We start from the raw sequence: 19,843 nt of genomic DNA, 5'->3' as shown, positions 1-19,843 counted from the left end.
TACATATAATTAATTTAGTATCAATTTCATTCCAATTGATTAAATTTAATGAACCATTAAACATGGGAGAGTGGGAGACACATGATCTGGGATTTTTTAAAAAGTCTTAGCTCATCTCTGGCAGGCAAAATACACGTAGCACATTAAAGGCCAATGATATTTTCCAGGGGATAAACTTTTGTGAGTCAAAGCTGACTTCATCAGATACAGATGAGAGTATGTCTGACAAAGTGACTCACAGAAGTTTGTACCCTGAAAGATTTTGTTGACCTTTAAAGTGTTACTGACTTGAATTTTGTTCTGCTTGTACAGACTGATGTGGCTACCCTCCTGAAATACTATGATAGGCAGTAAACACTGATGCGAATTGACAGGATGGAAACAGTTGGGGTGCCACTGCTGAGAAGGCCTTGTCTTTATGTCTGCACACCTTACTTCTGAATGCAAAACAATAGCCTGTAAAGATGACATCAGTGTCCAGGCTATATATAGAAGAGCAAGCAGTTCCTCAGATACTTTGGTCCCAAGCTATATAGGGGGGAGGCCATGCTTTTATTCATCTGGCTAAAGAGGAGACTGGTAGTCTTCTGCTTGGGCATCCCCATTTCCTCTTCCAAATCCTAATCCAACGTACTGGTTATAATTTCTGAAGAATTCCTCTTCATGCAATATTATGCTAATATTTGCATCAGGTGTGTTAACATTTCATACCTACTTCATGGTATGCTCAAATATTCTTTCCTGTAAGGGCAGACTTAATTATAGTCCTGATTAAGCATAGGCCAGGAAAACGGAGGTTTGTGGTTCAGAGTTTTCACAAACCTTGAACCTCCAATGAACTCCTTCATTTTATGAACCAGTTCCCCTGGTTCATAATTTGGCCTGTTGGGAGTGAGCTCTGACCTAGAAGTAAGCTCTGGAAGCATTTAAATGCCTTTGGAGTAATCTGTATGAACCCTCCCCAAAGCTCATGAACTTCCATGGAGTTCAGGGAGGGTTTGCAGAAGGCATGTTCTTCCACGCGGTTTATGGCTTGGTTCGTGCCCATCCCTAGTCCTGATTATTAATGGTTCATTTACTCGAGATAACATTGCCAGATCTGGGTAATTAAGCTACACTAAGTGACATTTATCCAGTAGTTTCACTGCCCACAATAAATCTGAAAAGTTCTACGCCAAACCAGATGATGTGGAAACAATGTGATAGGGTTTATTTGTACACTGAAAATCTATAGTGTTTATCCTAGCAATGGAATCATATTTTCATTAAATACGAAATGTCCTATTTTCACTTCTCCCATTCTAGGGGCTAGAATTCTAGGGGCTAGTTGCCCTATATTATAAGAAACATAAATTCTATTTGAAGAGGCTTGTTGGAACACCATTCTTTTCTTAGGGAAGAGCTGAAAAGAGGATTTTCTTCAATATTTGGACAAAAATTATTATTCTGTTTCCATTCATTCACAACTACCAAGTAGTCATTTTTGTAAGGGTCTCTAAAGGTATACAAGCAAAATGAGTAGCATAGATGATAACAGTGCTGCAGCAGGCCATGTTCTGGTTAGCATCTGGGCTCCACAAGTAGCTTTGGGATCTGTAGTATAGAAAGAAAATTAGATTAAGATTTTTCTACTCTGGGCTAAAGTTGAAACAATATAAAACCAGAGGTTCAGTTTTTAGTTTACTCAAGGACATTAAGAATTGTCTTTCTGGATTAGACCAAGGGTCATTCAGTCCACTACACTCTTATTTCCAAGACTAACCAGATGGACAGAGACAATGTAGCCAGGTGATATCCTTCCTAACCATTGTCAAATATATATCTCCTTTGTACTCGGAGGGCCAAATTAGTGATCTGTAACAATTTAATGAGCTGTAACAATTTTCTTGGACTTTATCTCATTTTTATCCTGTTCTTTCTCCAAACAGCTCAGGAATGACATTTTGTTAATTTATTTACTTTGTGCATACTTTTTGTACCATTGGAAAGCCATGCACTGTATCAGAAATGCCAAGAGTTAGTTGCTAGATAAACAGGAAACCATTCTTTTGATTCCAAGTAGAGGGATCAGATCTGTAATGATAAATGCAGTGCTGTCTTGCTCTCCCAAATACAATGTATTCTTTCCATGCATAATATGCTATTTTAGTGGAAGCCGTTAGTTACCTTGAAAGCAGGGCCTTATTTCAAAATAGCACTTTAGAGAATTACTCACTTTTCCAGATCACTTTAGACTTGACATTGGTCCAGTAGATTTCACGAGATTGGGCAACCGTTGCTCTGATTTAAAAAATAAAGGGGGGGGGGGAGGCAGAGAGACAAGATTTCTAATATACATTTAAAAATAGACCTTTGCAATCTGCCATGATAGAAATTTACATAATTATACATGGGGTGCAGAAAAATGGATGGAGAAAACTCCCTTTTACTTAAGAACTCAGGTACACCCAATTAAGTTGATGGGACAATATATTCAGGATAGAAAAAAGGAAGTACTCTGTCACTTGACAAGTAATTGTGAAATGCACTGCATAATGGTGATCACAAGCATAGGCAGCTTTAAAAAGGGATGAGAGAGATTCATGCAGCAGAGATCCATCAACATTCCAGCCATGATGACTAAAGGGAACCTCTGCATTCAGAGGCAGTAGACCTTGAGTCAGTCGCAAGTTCTCACAGAGCTTTTCCTCTCAACAGCAGTTTCTGTCAGAGCTCTCTCAGCTCCACCTATTTCAAAGGGTGTCTGTTGTGGGGAAAGGGGAGGGGAAGGGAAAGGATATTGTAAGCTGCTCTGAGACTCCTTCAGGTAGTGAAGGGTGGGGTATAAATCCAGTTTCTTATTATTATTCTCTTCTTTATATTTGTGCTAAGAGGCAGCACCAGGGAAGGCCTTGGGTTCTATGTCCTGTCTGTGGCCTCTTTGTCAAACAATGCTGGATGAGAGGCACCACTGGTCTGATCCAGCAGGGCACTTCTTATGTGCATGGGGGAGGATTCAGTCTCTGAAAATTTTTTCTACTTTTTTTTTTAAAAAAACATCCTTTGCATCCTGGAAGAATAAAATTACCGTGAACAGTAAGAAAGAAGCTTGTGTTGGTTTCTTGGCAGCCCTTATGCCCATTTAAAGAACTTTCTGTTTCTACAAGGAATGGAACTAAAATACATTTAAAGGAAGGCATCATTTTTAAAAAGAATTCATGAAACTTACATGAACATAACCACTGGGGGGCAGCCAGAGTTAGGCGGGAGCCATGTATACGTAGTCTGCCTTGTTTTTAAATTAGTGTTGGAGTGAGTCACAGCTCCATGTGGATTTCCAGAGCACTGCAAAAGGGGAGAAAGCTATTTACATAATCTGTACAACTGTGGCTGTACAACTTTTTCTCATCCTAAAGGCTATTCTGCACATGACAGTGTCATTATGTGACCCGATATCCCAGATATGTCACAAAAAGCCATGGAGGAGATTGACATGGATTCAGTGCTGGGGAAAGGGGGTATTCTTGACTGAAAATGCCCCTTCTCTGGTGTTATGACAGAAATAAGACAGGCCCAATATGTTTATTTGCCTTTTTCTCTCTATTGGGAATCAAAGCAACTCGGAGAAGGTATTTTCCACTGGGGAAACAACATGGTGAATGGCAGAGTTAAACCTAGAGTTGCCAGGGCTGTTTTAGGAAATAATCTGGAGATTTTGGGGATGCAGCCTGAAGAGAGTGGGGTTTGGGGAGAGGAGGGATTTCAATGGGGTATAATGCCATAGAGTCCATCTCCCAAAGCAGCCATTGTCTCCAGGTGATCTGAGCTCTCTCACCTGGAGATCAGTTGTAATAGTGGGAGATCTCAATCCACTACCTGGAGATTGGCAACTCTAGTTCAACCCCTTTCCCTGGTGTTGCTGCAGCCTAACCCCTGCAGGCCCCATTCCTCTATCACCCTACAGCTGCTTTATGCTCCTAAATTATGCATGGGAGAGTCTGATTGCAGACCCCTAGCATTACACATTTTGTCCATGGATCTTCCGGCTTTCTTAAAGCTGAAGCATCAACTTCTAGTTCTTGTTGTTTAAAAGAAAGGTCAGCTTGTGACTGTTCCTCAAAAGACTGGCACATCATTGAAGTATAGTAATGAGTTTATAATAGCATTGGTTGGCAACCAGAGGCTGCTGAGAACCTCGGGGTCCTCCCCAGTTAAAGATTTATCTCCTCCACCACTTGGACCCAAGCAAAACATGACTTCCTATGCTGCACAGGCCCCCTGAGTGATTAAGCTCCCCACAATCTTGTCTACCCATTCTCCTGCTCTCAGTGACCCTGTCAGTATCTGTAGAACAGCCTGTTCTATGTGCCCAAGAATTTGTGCATACTGAACAGCCTCCCATCATGTTCCATGGCCAAGTGCTTTGCCCCTGGGAAGGGCTTCCAAATACATGTTGTACAACAGGAACTGGGAGGCTGCTAATCAAAAATCCCACTGAGCATACTCAAGCTGTTTGGTTGTATCTCTAAGCAGCTCTTATGATCCCAGACCCACGGTCCCAGCCTCCAGTAATATTTATATGGTTTCTGCAAAGATTTGGGAACAGTAGTTACAGGGCTCTTGGTCTCTTCTGCCAGTTGGTCCCTTCAAATATCATGGCAATATAATAGCATTACATTTTCCACTAAATAAAATTACAAATGGTTTGCAAAATAGTTTTAGTACAGCCCTTTGGTCTAAACACATTACCATCATCAGCCAATTTGCTAGACCATGGCTGTGGGGGTCCAGTCGCATTTGCACAGCATTAGGGAACCCAGCAAGGTGCATGCAGGGCTTTTTTTGAGCAGGAATGTACAGGAACGCAGTTCTGGCTGGCTTGGTGTCAGGGGGTATGGCCTAATATGCACATGAGTTCCTGCTAGGCTTTTTTTGCAAAAAAACCTTATGCAAAACAATGGTGATGTCAGAGGGTATGGCCTAATATGCAAATGAGTTCTCGCTGGGTTTTTCTACCAAAAAAGCCCTGAGTGTATGTAATTTGGAATAAGCCAATGCAGACCACCAGTAAGCAAATGGTTGAAATAGTACACTCTCCCTCCTCCTCTGCTTCAAGCCTGCTAAAAGAAGACAGTACTGGTAAGAAATTTCCCTCCTTGGGACCAGCAAATACTCTAAAAAACATTAGATACAGCCAATTTACTGAAACGAAGCAGGTGTGACCTAGTCAGAAGTTGGGAAGATACTGGGGGGGGGGGGGTGTCATGTAAGAGCCAGATTATAGAATTATAATTTTTAAGGAAAGTGTGGGTGGTAGAACCACTTAATACCAAACTGAATCCATTATTTAAGAATTGTACAGTTCAATCTTTAGGCTTTCTGCTCAACTTCCAGGACTTCTGGGCTAGAAAAGAGGAATGGATTTGTGTCTCTTACCTGCAAGAATTTTGTGTTGTTAGGTGGAGTTTTCCAAATGCCCAGGGCAGCGTTGGAGCCAAAGGAGCGAGCCTCTAATAACAGTCCTTTGTAGGCAGGGCCAAGGATCTGAACTGGAGAGAGAACAGGGGGTTGGATCCTGTCACACACATCTGCATGGACAAGGGAGTGGGGGTTGCCAGCATTTAAAGGGGGCATTTCAGGCTGCAGCAGGAAAAGGGAAAATGGGAAAGCTGCAATACATGGTCAGAGACCCTACCACCTACAGGAAACTCTGATCGGCTGCAAGCCAATAATCACATGGAACAAATACTCGGTTTTGTCAAACATAACAGGAGCAATGAGGTAGTGGAGACTCAGGGTGGTGGAATGGATCATGCCATTTCAAATAACAGATAATCACATTTTATAATGTTCCATGACGTTTAAAGACTCCCTGTAAATGTAGAACCAGTGCAGCCAACCACGAGAGAAGACCTTGCATCTAGCAGCGCTAGTTCTCTTTCTTTCAAGGGACATTCAGAGCTAGAATCCATCCCCATTCCCTGTAGGCCAACATGGCAAAATCTATTTTAGCTGCCCAACATTTTTAGTATGTTGTTCCACCATTTCATGTCCTGCCATTTCATTCTCTTGCATGTGTAAACCAGGTCTGGGTGCTCTTTCATAGTTTCATAGGAAACTATGATCCTCTGGATTAATTGTAGTACCCAATTCCGGAAAGACAGCTTGGTCACCAGTGCCAAATTCAGACTACCTTACTTCACCTCCTTCTATATAGACTTTGGCACTGAAATCAGGGCTAGATATAATTACCTGCTGCTGAAAAGATCACTTTGACCACAAAAAAGGCTGTTTTGAAGATTACAGGCACAGTAAGGAGGGAAACTGGGTGAATCTGAGTGAAAAAAGGTTATATCATCTTAGAGGACCTGCTCTATGTGGACATGCATTGCAGAAGACCGAGTCTTCTTTTCAGAGCCTGCACAACTCTGGAACTCCCTCTCAATGGAGGTCTACTTCACCCTATCCATGCTGGCGTTTTGTCTTTTCCCCCAAGGGTCCTAGCCAGCCTCAGTCTTACATGGGGTTGTTCTCTTTTTAAAGATTGCATTTTTTTTTACTTTACTGATCCTTTTCAGCCATCTCCCCTTCAAGGTTCCAAACTAATAGTAGGGTTGCCAGTCTCCAGGTGGTGGCAGGAGATCTCTTGGAATTACAACCAGTCTCCAGGTAAAATGGGTGAGTTCCCCTGGAGGAAAAGGCTACTTGGAATGTGAACACTATGCAATTACAGCCCACTGAGGTCTGTCCTTCCCCAAACTCTGCACACCCCAGGCTCCACCTCCCAAATCTCCAGCAATTTCACAACTCAGAGCTGGCAACTCTCCCTAGTAGCCAGCAGCTATCAAATGCCAGGTCAAAAACATTTCCCAACCCTTTGTGACTATTAAGGAAATATCCTCAATTACTAGCATAACCAAAGATTAGGGAGGATAAAAGTAATCTCACTTGATCGCCTCAATATTATAGCTTTGAAGCGAATTATTTCAACAAAAGTTAGAAAGAGGTACTTACTGTTAATTGGTTGCCCGTTTAGGAAAGACGGTGAGCTCAACAGAAATTCATAGGGAGCCCGAGTTGGTTGGGGCTGGACCCCAGTGTGCACAGGTAACATGTTCTCACAGGCTGAGGCAGGAGCTCCTGTTGGGAAGGCACGGCATGGAATCAGCATAGCCCAAAGGACTGCGGAGCCAAAGAGAAGGGAGAAATTCCAGTGAGCCATAGCCAAGGAGAAAAGGAGCTGTTATGCCTGCTCTCCTTGATCTCAATAACGAACTATCTGAGACTTGGGAAAAAAATCTTTAAAATTAAAGGGAGGGCCCTGCTGAGTCATTGAGCCATAACAATTTCATTTTCTGCCCATTTTGGATTCAAAAGACCTCTTGTTCACATGTCGCTTCTTTTTACTGGGAACTAGGTTTCCTCTCAGGGAAAAATAAGGAGATGGATTTAGGAATTTGCACAGTCAAAGATTACACAGTGCGTTGCCCCTTTGAAAGGATACTAATTTACCTCCACTGAAAAGGACTTCTGTGTCTGGAAAAGCATGATCATTGAATGCATTTGCTTCATGGCATGTACCCATGAGGGGCGTTGCTTTCTGGAGTCTGTATTTGGTGAAATAATGATGTGCAGTTTGCACATTTTCCCCTACATGGAGGTAGCTCTTTACTTTCCCATATTGATTTAATTCTGGTTCACATGATTGCATTGTTTATGCATGCAAAATCTGTTAAAGCGTCCAGAGAATAACTAAATATTCCTATTTATCTCAAAGTTGAAGATCAGTCAGAACCAAAACCATCAAAATAACTGACAAAAACAAGCCAAACACACACACACACACACCTCTCAACCCCCCCCCCCCCAAGCCAAATAGTGTTAAACAGGGCTTTTTTGGAGAAAAAGCCCAGTAAGAATTAATTTACATATCAGGCCACACCCCCTGATTGTCTCATACAGGGCATGAAGAAAAAGCCAATCTGGAAAGATTTGCATATTAGGCCACACCTCCTGACACCAAGCCAGCCAGAACTGTGTATCTGTGTGTTCCTGCTCAAAAAAGTCCTGGTGTTAAGCAATTTGGTAAGCCTGCCAATTGGACCTCCTTCAGGAGGGGCCTTATATGCTTTGGTGCTGTTACTGAAAAGTTCACATTACATATTTTTGTATCAACTCTGTAAGATAGGCAAGTAAGTTCATGATTGCAGTGAAGTTTGAACTCAGGAGTCAGGACTTCTTGCATCCAAACGCACAAAATTCTAGTACGGTTGCATCAGCTCTTTATTATACATACTCGGGAAGGGACGGTGGCTCAGTGGTAGAGCTTCTGCTTGGGAAGCAGAAGGTCCCAGGTTCAATCCCTGGCATCTCCAAAAAAGGGTCCAGGTAAATAGATGTGAAAAATCTCAGCTTGAGACCCTGGAGAGCCGCTGCCAGTCTGAGAAGACAATACTGACTTTGATGGACCAAAGGTCTGATTCAGTATAAGGCAGCTTCATATGTTCATGTTCATATATTGCTCCAAAGTATATTTGAAGATTTTTAAAGTGGTTTTTCTTGTTCCCACTTTAAACAGTTTTCAAGGCAAAGAGCTATTATTAGTATGAGAAATATGTGGATGTTGAACCCAAGAGATCAAGAGTTTTCAGGGAAAGGTAGCCCACAAGCATGGTACATTTCTGTAATTCCTGGACACTACCTTGATAAGACTGAACTGTCTCTTCAAAGTCTCCACATCAGTGGCTGCTCTGCCAAACTTCAAGGTCACCTGCGTTTGCTTTGTAGTTTGACAACAAATGCACAATTGTTCTCACCGGTATCTTAGCCGATTATAAGGAAAAGAAAAAGCAGACAAATATGCCTCCCACCTTCTTTTTGGGATGTCATAAAGTTTGGGATGTCATAGGAATGAACAAAAAAGCATACTGCAAAGGTTGACAGGGCTGGAAATGCTAACCCATGACAAACTCATCATACTTCCTGTCTGAATTTGTCTTTTGCAGGGAGTGAGATCTCTCTACAAAGCACCCCAGCCATTAGCTGTGGGAAATCTAGCACCTCGCTGCAAAGGAAGTGGGTCTGAGCTTGGAAATTGATTAAAGCTGAAACCCAGATTTCCTGTCACAAGCTGAAGAAATTAAAAGAAGTTAGGGAAATTAGTACTGTGCCCAAAAGCATGGTACGTTTCTGTAATTCCTGGGCATTATCTTGATAATTCGGAATGTCTCTTAAAGCTCTCACTCACATCATTGGCTGCTCTGGCAAAACCATGAAAAGCAGGGATCAGGTGGTTGCAGTCATCATTTCGTAAAGTTCTGAAACATACTATGTTATCCCTGCCCCCATAGCTGAACACAAACGGATAAACACAAGTCAAGCTTGTTCTTCTTTTAATTTGTTAAAAACATCTACATTCTTTTGCATGCTAATTTACAACCCACCCTCTTTATGTGCAACTGCTATTTCTATTTCCATTTCATTGTCTGAGGAAGCGTGCTTGTGCACAAAACCTCACACCTTGAATAAAACTTCATTGGTCTTGAAGATGCCACTGGACTCTAACTTTGTTCTATTCAGACCAACATGGCTGCCTACCTTGATCTTTTTTTTTAAAGTTAACACTGGAGGCAGAACTTACTCTTACAGGAACACTTTTAGGATGAGAACAAGAAATACCCACCTGCCAGGGAGCCTACCCCACCCATTGTGTCTGCAGGATTCACTCATCCAGGGCTTTTTTTTTTTTTGCAGGAACGCACAGGAATGTAGTTTCAGCTGGCTTGGCATCAGGGGTGTGGCCTAATATGCAAATGAATCACTACTGTGCCTTTTCTACAAAAAAAAGCCCTGTGTGGAACAATGGTGATGTCAGGGGGTATAGCCTGATATGCAAATTAATTCCTGCTGGGCTTTTTCTACCAAAAAAGCCCTGAACTAATCTAATTAGCAGAAATAAGCCCAGAGCAGCGACTCATGCAGAGATGTACAGCTAGGGTTGCCAACTCCAGACTGGAAAAATCTGGAAGATTTGGAGGTGGTTCCTGAGAAGGGAGGGAATTTGATGTGGGGAAGTGGTACATAAAGCAGGGGTGTCAAACTAATTTGTTATGAGGGCCGTTTACCTTCTTGGGCCAGGCCATGTGTGTCATAAAATGTAATGTTAGGTAGGGGAAATATAAACTTTATAAAGGACACAGACAAACGCACACACTCAGCCTAATCCACCTCACTGGCTTGTTGAGCCTCAGTCAACAGAAGGAAGAGAGTCTTGGTTCAGTAGCTCTGCTGTGCAATTGAGAGAGCTTGGTAAAGCTAGCTCTCCTTCCTCCACTCCCCCCACTTTCTCAGGGGAGCTCATTTCTGTAGTCTGGAAATCCATTGTAATTCTGGGAGGTGGGAGTTATGCTGGCATTGTAATTAGCTACTTTGCATGAATAGCAGCCAATAAGGTGTTATGTGACTGCAAAGTTGCATGAGTGAGTTCTTTGGCATATCAGGCAGTACATTGAAATCAGGCCCCAATTGTTACATTTTTTTTCATATAGGACTGCCCTGCATATGAGACAGGCCAAAGTCCATATTACATTTTGTTTCCAACACTGCCCAGCCAACATTTAGCAATGGATGGAGGGTAAAGATCCTGCACCACTCCAAAATGGAAAACAGAAACTTGGCAGTGATCTCCTTCTGGCCTCTCACTGCCCAATGATAACATTGATGTGCACAACAAACCGTTCTTCAACAGCACACTTCTTTTAAACAGGATGGAATGCCTGTACATCAATGCTGTCGTTCTATTGGCTGAACTGGTGTTGCCTGGGTGACGATTATGACCAAACACTTACTAGGGACGCCTGCCAGTCCACTGCATAATGAGCCCTGGGGAGCAGCGTCCCTGGGAGAAATAAAGCACATCTCATCACAAGAGAGAAGAACTTGGAAGGTAGAATCACACAGGTAATTAAACATCCCCAAGCTGCTTTTGGGAGGAAGAAGTGCTGTGATCAATTGGATGCCTAGTGAAGCAGGCTTGATCATTATTTCCAAGGGCTGTTATTTTTTTCTGGGGGAACATGGTGGAATGGAATTCCAGAATCTCTTCATGGAAACAAAAGTCTAAAAAAAAGTTTAAAAGTTCACGAGAGGCACTCGCTGCATTTCTCCTTCGTTTCCCACTTGAGAGTTCTGGCACCCTTTTCCCCAGAATAAATGCCCTGTTTCTATGACACCTACCTTCTTGTGTCAGGGGCTGTACGTTTTCATCACGAGCAGTTGTGGTGGAGTGTAAAGGTTGCCAGCTCTGGGGGACTTGGGGGGGGGCGGATTTGAGCCTTGTGCGGGCTGCATGTTTGACACCCCTGCTCTAGCAGAAACAGCAAAGAATGCAGAACTAAGCAGAGCTGTATGTAGATGGGATTAACTTGCATAACACAGGTCATATCCAGCCAGCCTTTTTACTTCATCTCCTCTAATTACTCTCCTTACTATATCCCCCATCTCTTTCACCCAGTCAGGGCCCATAATCTCCAGTTTAGCCTGTCCCACCCTGGGTCTCTCTGTGTTCTTATATATGTATTATGTGCTTGCTTGCATGTAAAGTATGTTTCTCTTCCTATGCTACCAGTGCCTTGGGGAATCCTGGTAAAGACAGTCTCTGAACAAGTACAAAGGACAGAGCCTTCCAATTACTTGTCCCCCTTTGTGCATATGCGTATGAGCATAACAAATGATCTAAGATGTTGTGGGGAGGAGCTGAAACCCAGTCTGCTTTATTAAACAGGAAAATGCATGTAGTGCTGTAGTCACCTTTAGACTAGACAGACTACTGTAACTCTCTCTACACTGGCCTGCCTTTGAGAGTTTGACCTGGAATGCACTGCTTGCTGCATTTATCTTCATACCCAGATCGTGTTTAATGGTTATCATACCCAGATCATGTTTAAAAACAGCTATCCATCCAGTCTGTCTGGCAGATGAGCAAATGGCAAGTGGGAATCTGTGAGGTAGCCCTGAAATGGCTTTCCTCATTTCGACTTGGTCAGGGACAGACAGTGGCACTGGGGGAGAGGGTGTCAGCTAGGTATCCCTTAATATGTGGGGTTCCTCAGGGAGCAATCATCTCCCTAATATTATTTAACATCTATAAACACCCTCTTGCCAAGCTGGTGCGTCATCAGTACGCTGATGACACCCAGCTATAACTGTTAATGGACAGCTGCCCAGATACCATCTCACATAATTTGGCGATGGGTTTGGAGTCTGTGGTGGGATGGTTAAAAAAGAGCTGACTGAATCCAACAAAGATGGAGGTTGTGTGGCTTCAGGGTTGGGGCACAGACTTCCCACTCTTGACGGGGCATCATTGACACCGGCGCAAACCATCAGGAGTTTGGCCCTGGATAATTCCTTTTCCATGGAGGCCCAGGTCACAAATGTTGCCAGGCTGGTATTCTTCCATCTACACTAAGCCCAGCAATTAGTCCCTTTCTTGTTGTGCCCTGACCTAGCCACAGTAATTCATACAGCAGTCGCCGCCAGGCTAGACTGTTGTAACTTGCTGTATGCTGGCCTTCCTTTGAGAGTCTGATCCAGAATGTGGTGGTTTAAATCCTGATGGGAATATTACGGATGGCACATATTCATTCTGTGATGTACCAATTACACTGGCTTCCAGTGGAGTACTGAGTCAGGTTCAAGGTGCTGGCATTGACTTTTAAGGCTGTGAGTGGTCAGGGACCCATGTGCCTTCAGGACCGCATCCTCTGATATGTCCCCTGAAGAGCGTTATGCTCTGCTGAGAACAATGTGCTGGTGATCTCTGGCCCCAAAGACAGCCAACTGTTCTTGACTAAATACATCCTTTTGGGGGGGATCCATCCTTTTTGGAGATCACAGGAGTCCCCCTCCTCCTTTTTGCACCAGTGAAAAACCTGGTTGGATCCAACCTCATGTATCAGGTAAAATTATTTAACTTTTCCTTGTAATAAATCCTGTTTAACTTTTCCTTGTAATAAATCCTGTTATTACTGCAGGGTATGCAAGAGCCTTGCCTATCGCAAAGCACTTTCTTTCCCTGCTGCAGAACACCCTCATGATCCCATGCAATCTAATTAGTTTTATCTCTTTTTGGAAGGTTGTGAACAATGGCCTGGAAAAACACAGAAATTCCCTTTGACTCTCTCCCCGAGCTTGCATACATAGTTGTTGACGATGCAATCAGAAGCGCTGTGGAGGTTATTGCAGGACCAGAAGAACAACCAAAGGAGGCAGGTATTACTGGTCCTATCTTTGAAATTTCCAAAAGGGTGGGAAATCCATCTGTGCTGGGCACTAAGCTGTGCCTTCTTCAGTTGCAGGAGCCAAATACGAGGTGAGAAACATCAAGTGGCTGATGTGCAAGGACTTCACAACAGCAAAAGGGCTGCTGCAGATTGAGGCATACTTGAAAGTAAGGAGAATTTATGAACTTCATTACCTTCAGACCCAGCCTTGCCGGATGTGTGAATCGAGGGTTGGAAGTTGGCTAGATGCAGGCCTGTAGCTAGTCGAGGTACCTACAAGTAGTTCCAAAAGACAAATTTAACTTCTGAAATGCTATCAAAGAATTTATATTGGCTTTATTAAGGTACATTTCTACTTACGTAAAAGTTACTTATTTACTGATGCTTTATGCTGATGACAGTAAGATTAAATACTTTTATTTTAGTCAAGAAACAAAACCCAGAAACATAACCTTGACCAGGGTTGCCAGGTCCCCCTCAGCTACCGGCAGGGGATGGGGAGGGGATACAGTTGCGAGATCCAGGTTGGGAAACTCCTGGAGATTTGCAGATGCAGGCGGGGTAGGCCAGGGTCCTCAGTGGGATACAGTGCTGCAGAGTCCACCCTCCAAAGCTGCCATTTTCCCTAAGAGAAGTATCTTCCGTAGTCTGGAGATGAGCTGTAATTCCAAGGGATCCTCAGGTCACACCTGGGGGCTGGTAGCCCTAATTTATTGACCTAGAGTTATCTCCTGGTTGGGAAATTCCTGGAGATTTGGGGGTGGATCCTGGGAAGGGGAGGGACTTCAGCAGGATATAAATGCCATAGGGTCCATCCTCCAGAGCAACTGTTTTTCTCAAGGGAACCAACCTCTGTAGTCTGGAGATCAATTGAATTGAATTTATTTATAATGGTCATAGATCAGCAAACAATAAAAGTCCAATTGGAGATCAATTGTAATTCCAGGTGATCTCTAGCCCCATCTGGAGGCTGGTAGCTTCCAGTTGATAAATGTTTGGCTCCTTAGTCTAATCAAAGGTGTCATTGTTAACTGAGTAGAACAGCAGTATACAACTGATCGAAAATGATGTTATCTTGTAACAATGAAGGTAATTGTAACACAAGACTAAAAAAGAGAATCAGTGAAGGGGAAAGCAGGGTGGGTGAATGGGGCCACTGGCACCTTTCCTTGCACAAGGAACCTTACTCCAAGGAATGAAGGCTCAGTCTCTTGCATTGGAGGAAGGCTTCTTACACTGGAAGGCTCTGCAGAACAGTATAACATAACCCATTGTGTTAAAAATCAGCAATAAATACATGGTTTATTATTTGAGAAACATGTGGTCTTTGGGTGATCAGCAACACAACCTGCATTAGATGGCTGTTCGCAGGGCTTTTTATGAGCAGGAACACATAGGAACACAGTTCCATCTGGCTTGGCATCAGCAGGTGTGGCCTAATATACAAATGAATTCCTGCTGGGTGTCAAGCATGTGGGTTCAGTGACGAGTCGAAGTTGATACAAAGACTAGGTTATTGATAGACCGATACTTTGGTAACAGGTTATTGAGAGTAATGCCAAATACACATTGATACAATAATTTTAAACCCTACTTCAAAGGGATTCCAAGGGATGGGGTTGGGGGGTAGCATTCACACATAAACTATCATAAATGTCTACATTCCCATAGTGTTATCAGGACTGTGTCCTTGCTTTCTCCAGATGTCTCTCACTCCCTTACTGGAATGTATGGGAAGGTGCTGATTACTTGGTTTCAGTTCTCACTACTTCTAATTAATAGCCATAAAGCAAGAAGGGGAAAGGGAAAGAATAACAAGCTAAGAAAGTTGGATCCTCCATGATGTTTCACAGACCAGGTTAGGCAGGACCCTTACACCATCAATTATCAATGGGATTTCACCATGCTTGACACTGGGCTTTTTCTACAAAAAAAAAAAAACCTTGGTTGTTTGTAATATCAAATTAACCTGTCATAACATTTTTGATTACTGTAGGTTAAGGGTCCAAACATTTATCATCTCGATGCATTTGGCTGCAACTCTTTGGTCAGAATACTAAAAAGTGAGAGCTGCCTGATTTCTTATTGAACTGTGTATAAACAAAAATGTGAGACTTCGGCCTGATTCTCACTTGGATTGCAAATCGGTGTCCGGGCTGTTCCACTTCAGACTTAGCATTCACTTGACTGACTACAATATCTTACTAATGGATAGAGAACTAACATGCCTATATGCAGGATTTCATTTTTTTAATGGAGAAGCATTAAATCACATGAGCTTCCCACTTGCATTCTGAATAGGTACAGCCCGGACATTGGTTTGGCACTTCAGGGACAATGAAATCTTAGCTCACAGTCAATGATCTCAAGAATATCTGTGTGGAAATTCCATGTAGACTTTCCTCTTCTTCTCCCTTGTCCCTTTTCCAGCCTGCAGCTAGGTGTGCTTTGTTGCACCAGATGCACAGAGTAATATCCTTGACCCAATGGTAGCCCCTGCCATACCTCATCTAAAAGAAAAGAATGGGACTGACACCCAAGGAACTGTCTAAGCATCACAGTTCCACTGCAAGGCCTGCTGATTTCAATGAGCCTTCGGCATGCCTGATCTCCTCTGGATTGTACCCTTGGTATTACAAATGGAGCTGTGCTATTGTATAATAAGAATTAGACTGTGAAGGTAAGGAACATGTACAAAGAACTTCAGAATGACTTGAAATTATTCTGCAGACATGGGAGCTTCATGAGAGCTGGCTACATTGGACAAACTATCTAGAAGATGAAGAACTGCAGTACAGTACTAGATATCATTATCGGGTACGCTGGAGCATCCCAACCCGTAGGAAGCCCATCCCCCGAGCAACTGCAAATGTTTATTTCATCATAGAAGTTTCCAAAATCAAACCAGATGTAAGAATTCTGATACTTCCAGCCTCTTATTTTCTGAATATACTCAGTACAAGCCTTCTTAGAGTGTCTTAGTGAAGATCTGTTTTGATCCTTAAACCGTTATTTGCAGTGATCTGATAACATCCATTTTCTTCTATAAATTTGTAAGCAACCAAGGCTTTTAACCATTGCATCTGTAATAGTAGCAACCCAAAAAGGTCTGAATTTGGGGGGATAAACTTGATACAAACTGAAGAAGGGGAGGTAAGGGCTGATTGCAAATATGGCTTGAATTCTCTACAACTCCTCTTTGTATATCAGAGCGTATTATGTACCAGGTCCTCTTATCTGAGAGCATGTGGTCATCACTTGCTTGAATGTGATTATCGATTGTCAGTTTCCATGAGGACTGGAAAACCTTGGATACCTGGGACTTCTTTCAGTAAAATGAAATCCTTAAGACCTCATTGTGTTAACCATCTACTTTTATACCTGTTGCAGACATTACCTGTTGAAGTATTCTTTGTAGTAGAGACCAACAGGTTCATACACAGGTAGATATTTTCCTGTAATTACTTAAGTACCAGATAATTTATACTTATGCTGTTCTCATGTATCTATCCATACTGGAAACTGCTTAATGTTTTGCTATTGATAAAGCCAGCTTATGTCAATAGATCCAACAGGTGCACAATTCCAACTAAGTAAATCCCATGGATTTGTAATCATACTTATCAGTGGGAGTTGAGATGGGTGGAAACCTCCCCCCCACCCCCAAAGTTCTAAACAGTTTCTGTTGGATCCATCCAAGCCTTTTCCTTCTATTCCTTTCCTTACTGCCATCCTAGTCCTTCATACTGTTTGTCAATGCAGGTTCTAAAATCTCCATCTAGCCTTTTGTGGGGCTAATCTTTTTCACCGGTGGAAAAGCTGGTTGGATCCAACTCTTTGATTTGCTGGAACCATATGTGTTTTATTTCAAAGAAATAACCATCTTTGCCTTTTAATGTTTACAGATGAACTTGCTGCTGCTAAGAGATACAACAACAGCAATCAGTCAAGACCTTAGCAATCCTTATTTGCAACTTTCATTTACTGATATAGTCTTCACCATTAAGTTCACAAATGAAAGCAGAATATTTTGTTTAGGCTTCATGAGTTTAAATAATTACAGAGGGTAACCCTATTACAGGGCATCCTAAGCAACTTTATATCCTTTGAAGTCCACTGCCTTCAAAGGACTTTGAAGGGTGTGTGGGGGAAATTATGTCTTTATTGCCTTTAATTTTATAGACACTTCTTGAGGTTTACCCAATCACAAGACTTACCAATTCTCACGTTTTTGTTCTCAGCAGCTAAATTCATGAGACTCAGACCCAGCTCACGGTATTCCTTAAACATATGATAGCTTGTATTTCTCTATGTACCCAAAATACAGTGGAGGGAAAAACAATTTCCAGTTCTCAGTTTATACAATTTATAAGCTATACCTTATTCTTATAAACTATACTTATACATTATACCTGCTAAATTCTAAGTCCTTTAAGCATTGCAGATTCTAAGTGCCCCAAAGCTTTTAGATTATCTTGAAAGAATTTCTAACAGAGATCTCTAAAGGAGAATTGGCTGGCACCCCAGAGAACAGTTCAGTTCTCTGACGTGGCAGCAAGAAATAGTGAAAAATTCAACCTTTATATACTATCTGGATGTGTGAACCCCTTACCATCAAAGACTTTTTTTAATATAAACATCTTGCTTATAAAATCATTATTCTGACATATCACTCAACAACTAGAGAACAGAAGCACTTAAGTGTAGAATAATTTCCATACCCTTTTGATGCCAATCTGGACTTCTGATGATGTCCAGAGAGAAAATCTTGATAAACCTTATTTCCCAGCTCTGGTAAACCTAAACAATTTTCATGCCAATGGTGCTCATTCCTGGCCCTCCCATCTCAATTACCTTAATCTACCTATAGTGTCCTAACTTCCACTTTCAAGAGAGCTGTTTCCTGCAAAGCATCCTGGGGCTTGTAGTCAGTGAATGTTTTGAGTGTTCCATATAGTAAACTGAGTGTTTCATAAAGGGCCAACTTAGAATTTTTCCGCCACAGGGTGTAACTATTTTACCTCCTTTCAAGTTAATTGACTTCAAACCACCATAAATATTTGTGAGTCAGAGCTCACTTCATCCAATGCATCACAGATCCATAGCAGCTATATTTATGCTAAGGTATTACAGATGGCTACTACCAATGTTCCCTCTAAGCTGCAGAATCTTGTGAGCAAAAATTCTACTTTGTGAGCTACTGGTATTAAAGTTGTGAGACAGTGGCATTAAAGTTGTGAGCTATTGCATAAATTATTGTACTCTGGGGCCATTTTTCCTAAGCTAAGACAAAAATGTGTGAGCTGGAGGCTAAAAATCTATGAGCTAGCTCATGATAACTCAGCTTAGAGGGAACACTGGTTACTACATGCATTTGACTGAGTGATCTCTGACACACTAATCTTGTGCTAGAATAAACTCTTAGCTTTTAAACTGCCACTGGATTCCTGAGTTTAAATGGCTCCCTCCAGAATTTGACCCAATGCCAACAAAATATGGCAATTGTCCCAACTTCTCAAACCAATAATTAAATACAACATTTAGGAAAACTTTGAAACTTTGAAATAGTCTGTACGTGTTGAGACCCACATGCTGCTTAATTCTGTGGAGAAATTGCCCCAAACTGAAACCTACACAAGTTACAGATAATTGCTGGGATATATGCAAGGAAAACATGGGCATGGAAAACTTACGTTTGTCAGATGCTGGTACTCACAAATGTTGCACATTGTTGGTTGTTAGCTGCTCAGCAGCTTTTGATGCCTTTCTGCAGCTTAAAAAGTGTAGCTTTAGTTCTTCTACCAGAGGAAAAACCTCTTGTAGGAAAGCTTCAAATATTGCAGAGCAGACTGATAAGATACAAGTGGCTGCTTCCTGACCTTCTATATCTGATTATATTTAGCACAGAAATTTTAAGAAATAGCAAGCATTGTTTTCAATTGAATTAAGTTTTGTAATACAGTACTTCTGTGCTCTTAAATTTCCCCATTTTGTCTTTTGTAGGCCAGGAGAGTGCAGATTTAAAGAAAAGTGGCTCAAAGATGTAATTGAAAGCAAAGTCACCCTGATGGAAACGGTCAACTTTTAGTTCTGTTACCCACTAAGAATTCTATTTTTCTCTGTGTTTTGACCAATAAAAGTTGTTTTTGTAATCAGCTTTCCATTTTTGACCTCTCCACATTCCTCTAAGTAGCTAATTCAGCTATCACATGGACACCAAAGCAGAGAGACACAAACAGTGTTGGTTCCTCAGAGGAAACATACATTCATCCACAATCCAACACCAAGATGCTTACCTTGCAGATTGTTCTAGGAAAGATGAATGCTCATGGTAACCTGTTTAATTCACAATTTGAGCCTACACAGGCAGAAGTAATCAAGCCCAGAATAAGAAGGAACCAGACTGAGTGTGTACATTACCAATGATAAAATCTTCTCTATGTGAAGCCACCTTGACATTCACTCCTCATTTAAAAACTGCTCACTATCCCCCATTCCAAAGTAAAAAACGAATTTTCAAATGACAACTAATACTTTCAATGTTCTTGAAAGGAGACAGTGACATTGTTTTTCTTCTGCTG

At 41.9% G+C, this 19,843-nt stretch overlaps 2 protein-coding genes across 2 annotated transcripts; one reads left to right on the top strand and one right to left on the bottom strand.

Annotated features, from left to right (window-relative positions):
* Positions 1-1,430: 1,430 nt before the first annotated feature.
* Positions 1,431-7,505, bottom strand: LOC132579691 (putative defense protein 3). Its single transcript, XM_060250230.1, has 5 exons — positions 6,994-7,505; positions 5,416-5,528; positions 3,209-3,324; positions 2,216-2,280; positions 1,431-1,593 (listed from the first exon to the last, which is right to left on the bottom strand). Exons 1-5 carry the CDS (start codon positions 7,199-7,201, stop codon positions 1,496-1,498), a joined length of 600 nt encoding a protein of 199 aa, XP_060106213.1. The 5' UTR covers positions 7,202-7,505; the 3' UTR covers positions 1,431-1,495.
* Positions 7,506-13,112: 5,607 nt separating this feature from the next.
* LOC132579335 (A-kinase anchor protein 14-like) lies at positions 13,113-19,414 on the top strand. Its single transcript, XM_060249633.1, has 5 exons — positions 13,113-13,251; positions 13,332-13,429; positions 15,993-16,172; positions 16,653-16,705; positions 19,266-19,414. The coding sequence occupies exons 1-5, from the start codon at positions 13,125-13,127 to the stop codon at positions 19,348-19,350; spliced, it is 543 nt and encodes a 180-aa protein (XP_060105616.1). The 5' UTR covers positions 13,113-13,124; the 3' UTR covers positions 19,351-19,414.
* Positions 19,415-19,843: the final 429 nt, after the last annotated feature.

Source organism: Heteronotia binoei, chromosome 11 (assembly GCF_032191835.1).
Source record: "Heteronotia binoei isolate CCM8104 ecotype False Entrance Well chromosome 11, APGP_CSIRO_Hbin_v1, whole genome shotgun sequence".
In the NCBI taxonomy this organism is placed as follows: Eukaryota; Metazoa; Chordata; class Lepidosauria; order Squamata; family Gekkonidae; genus Heteronotia; species Heteronotia binoei.
The sequence above is the reverse complement of the archived record's forward strand: the minus strand, read 5'-3'. Positions and strand labels throughout refer to the sequence as shown.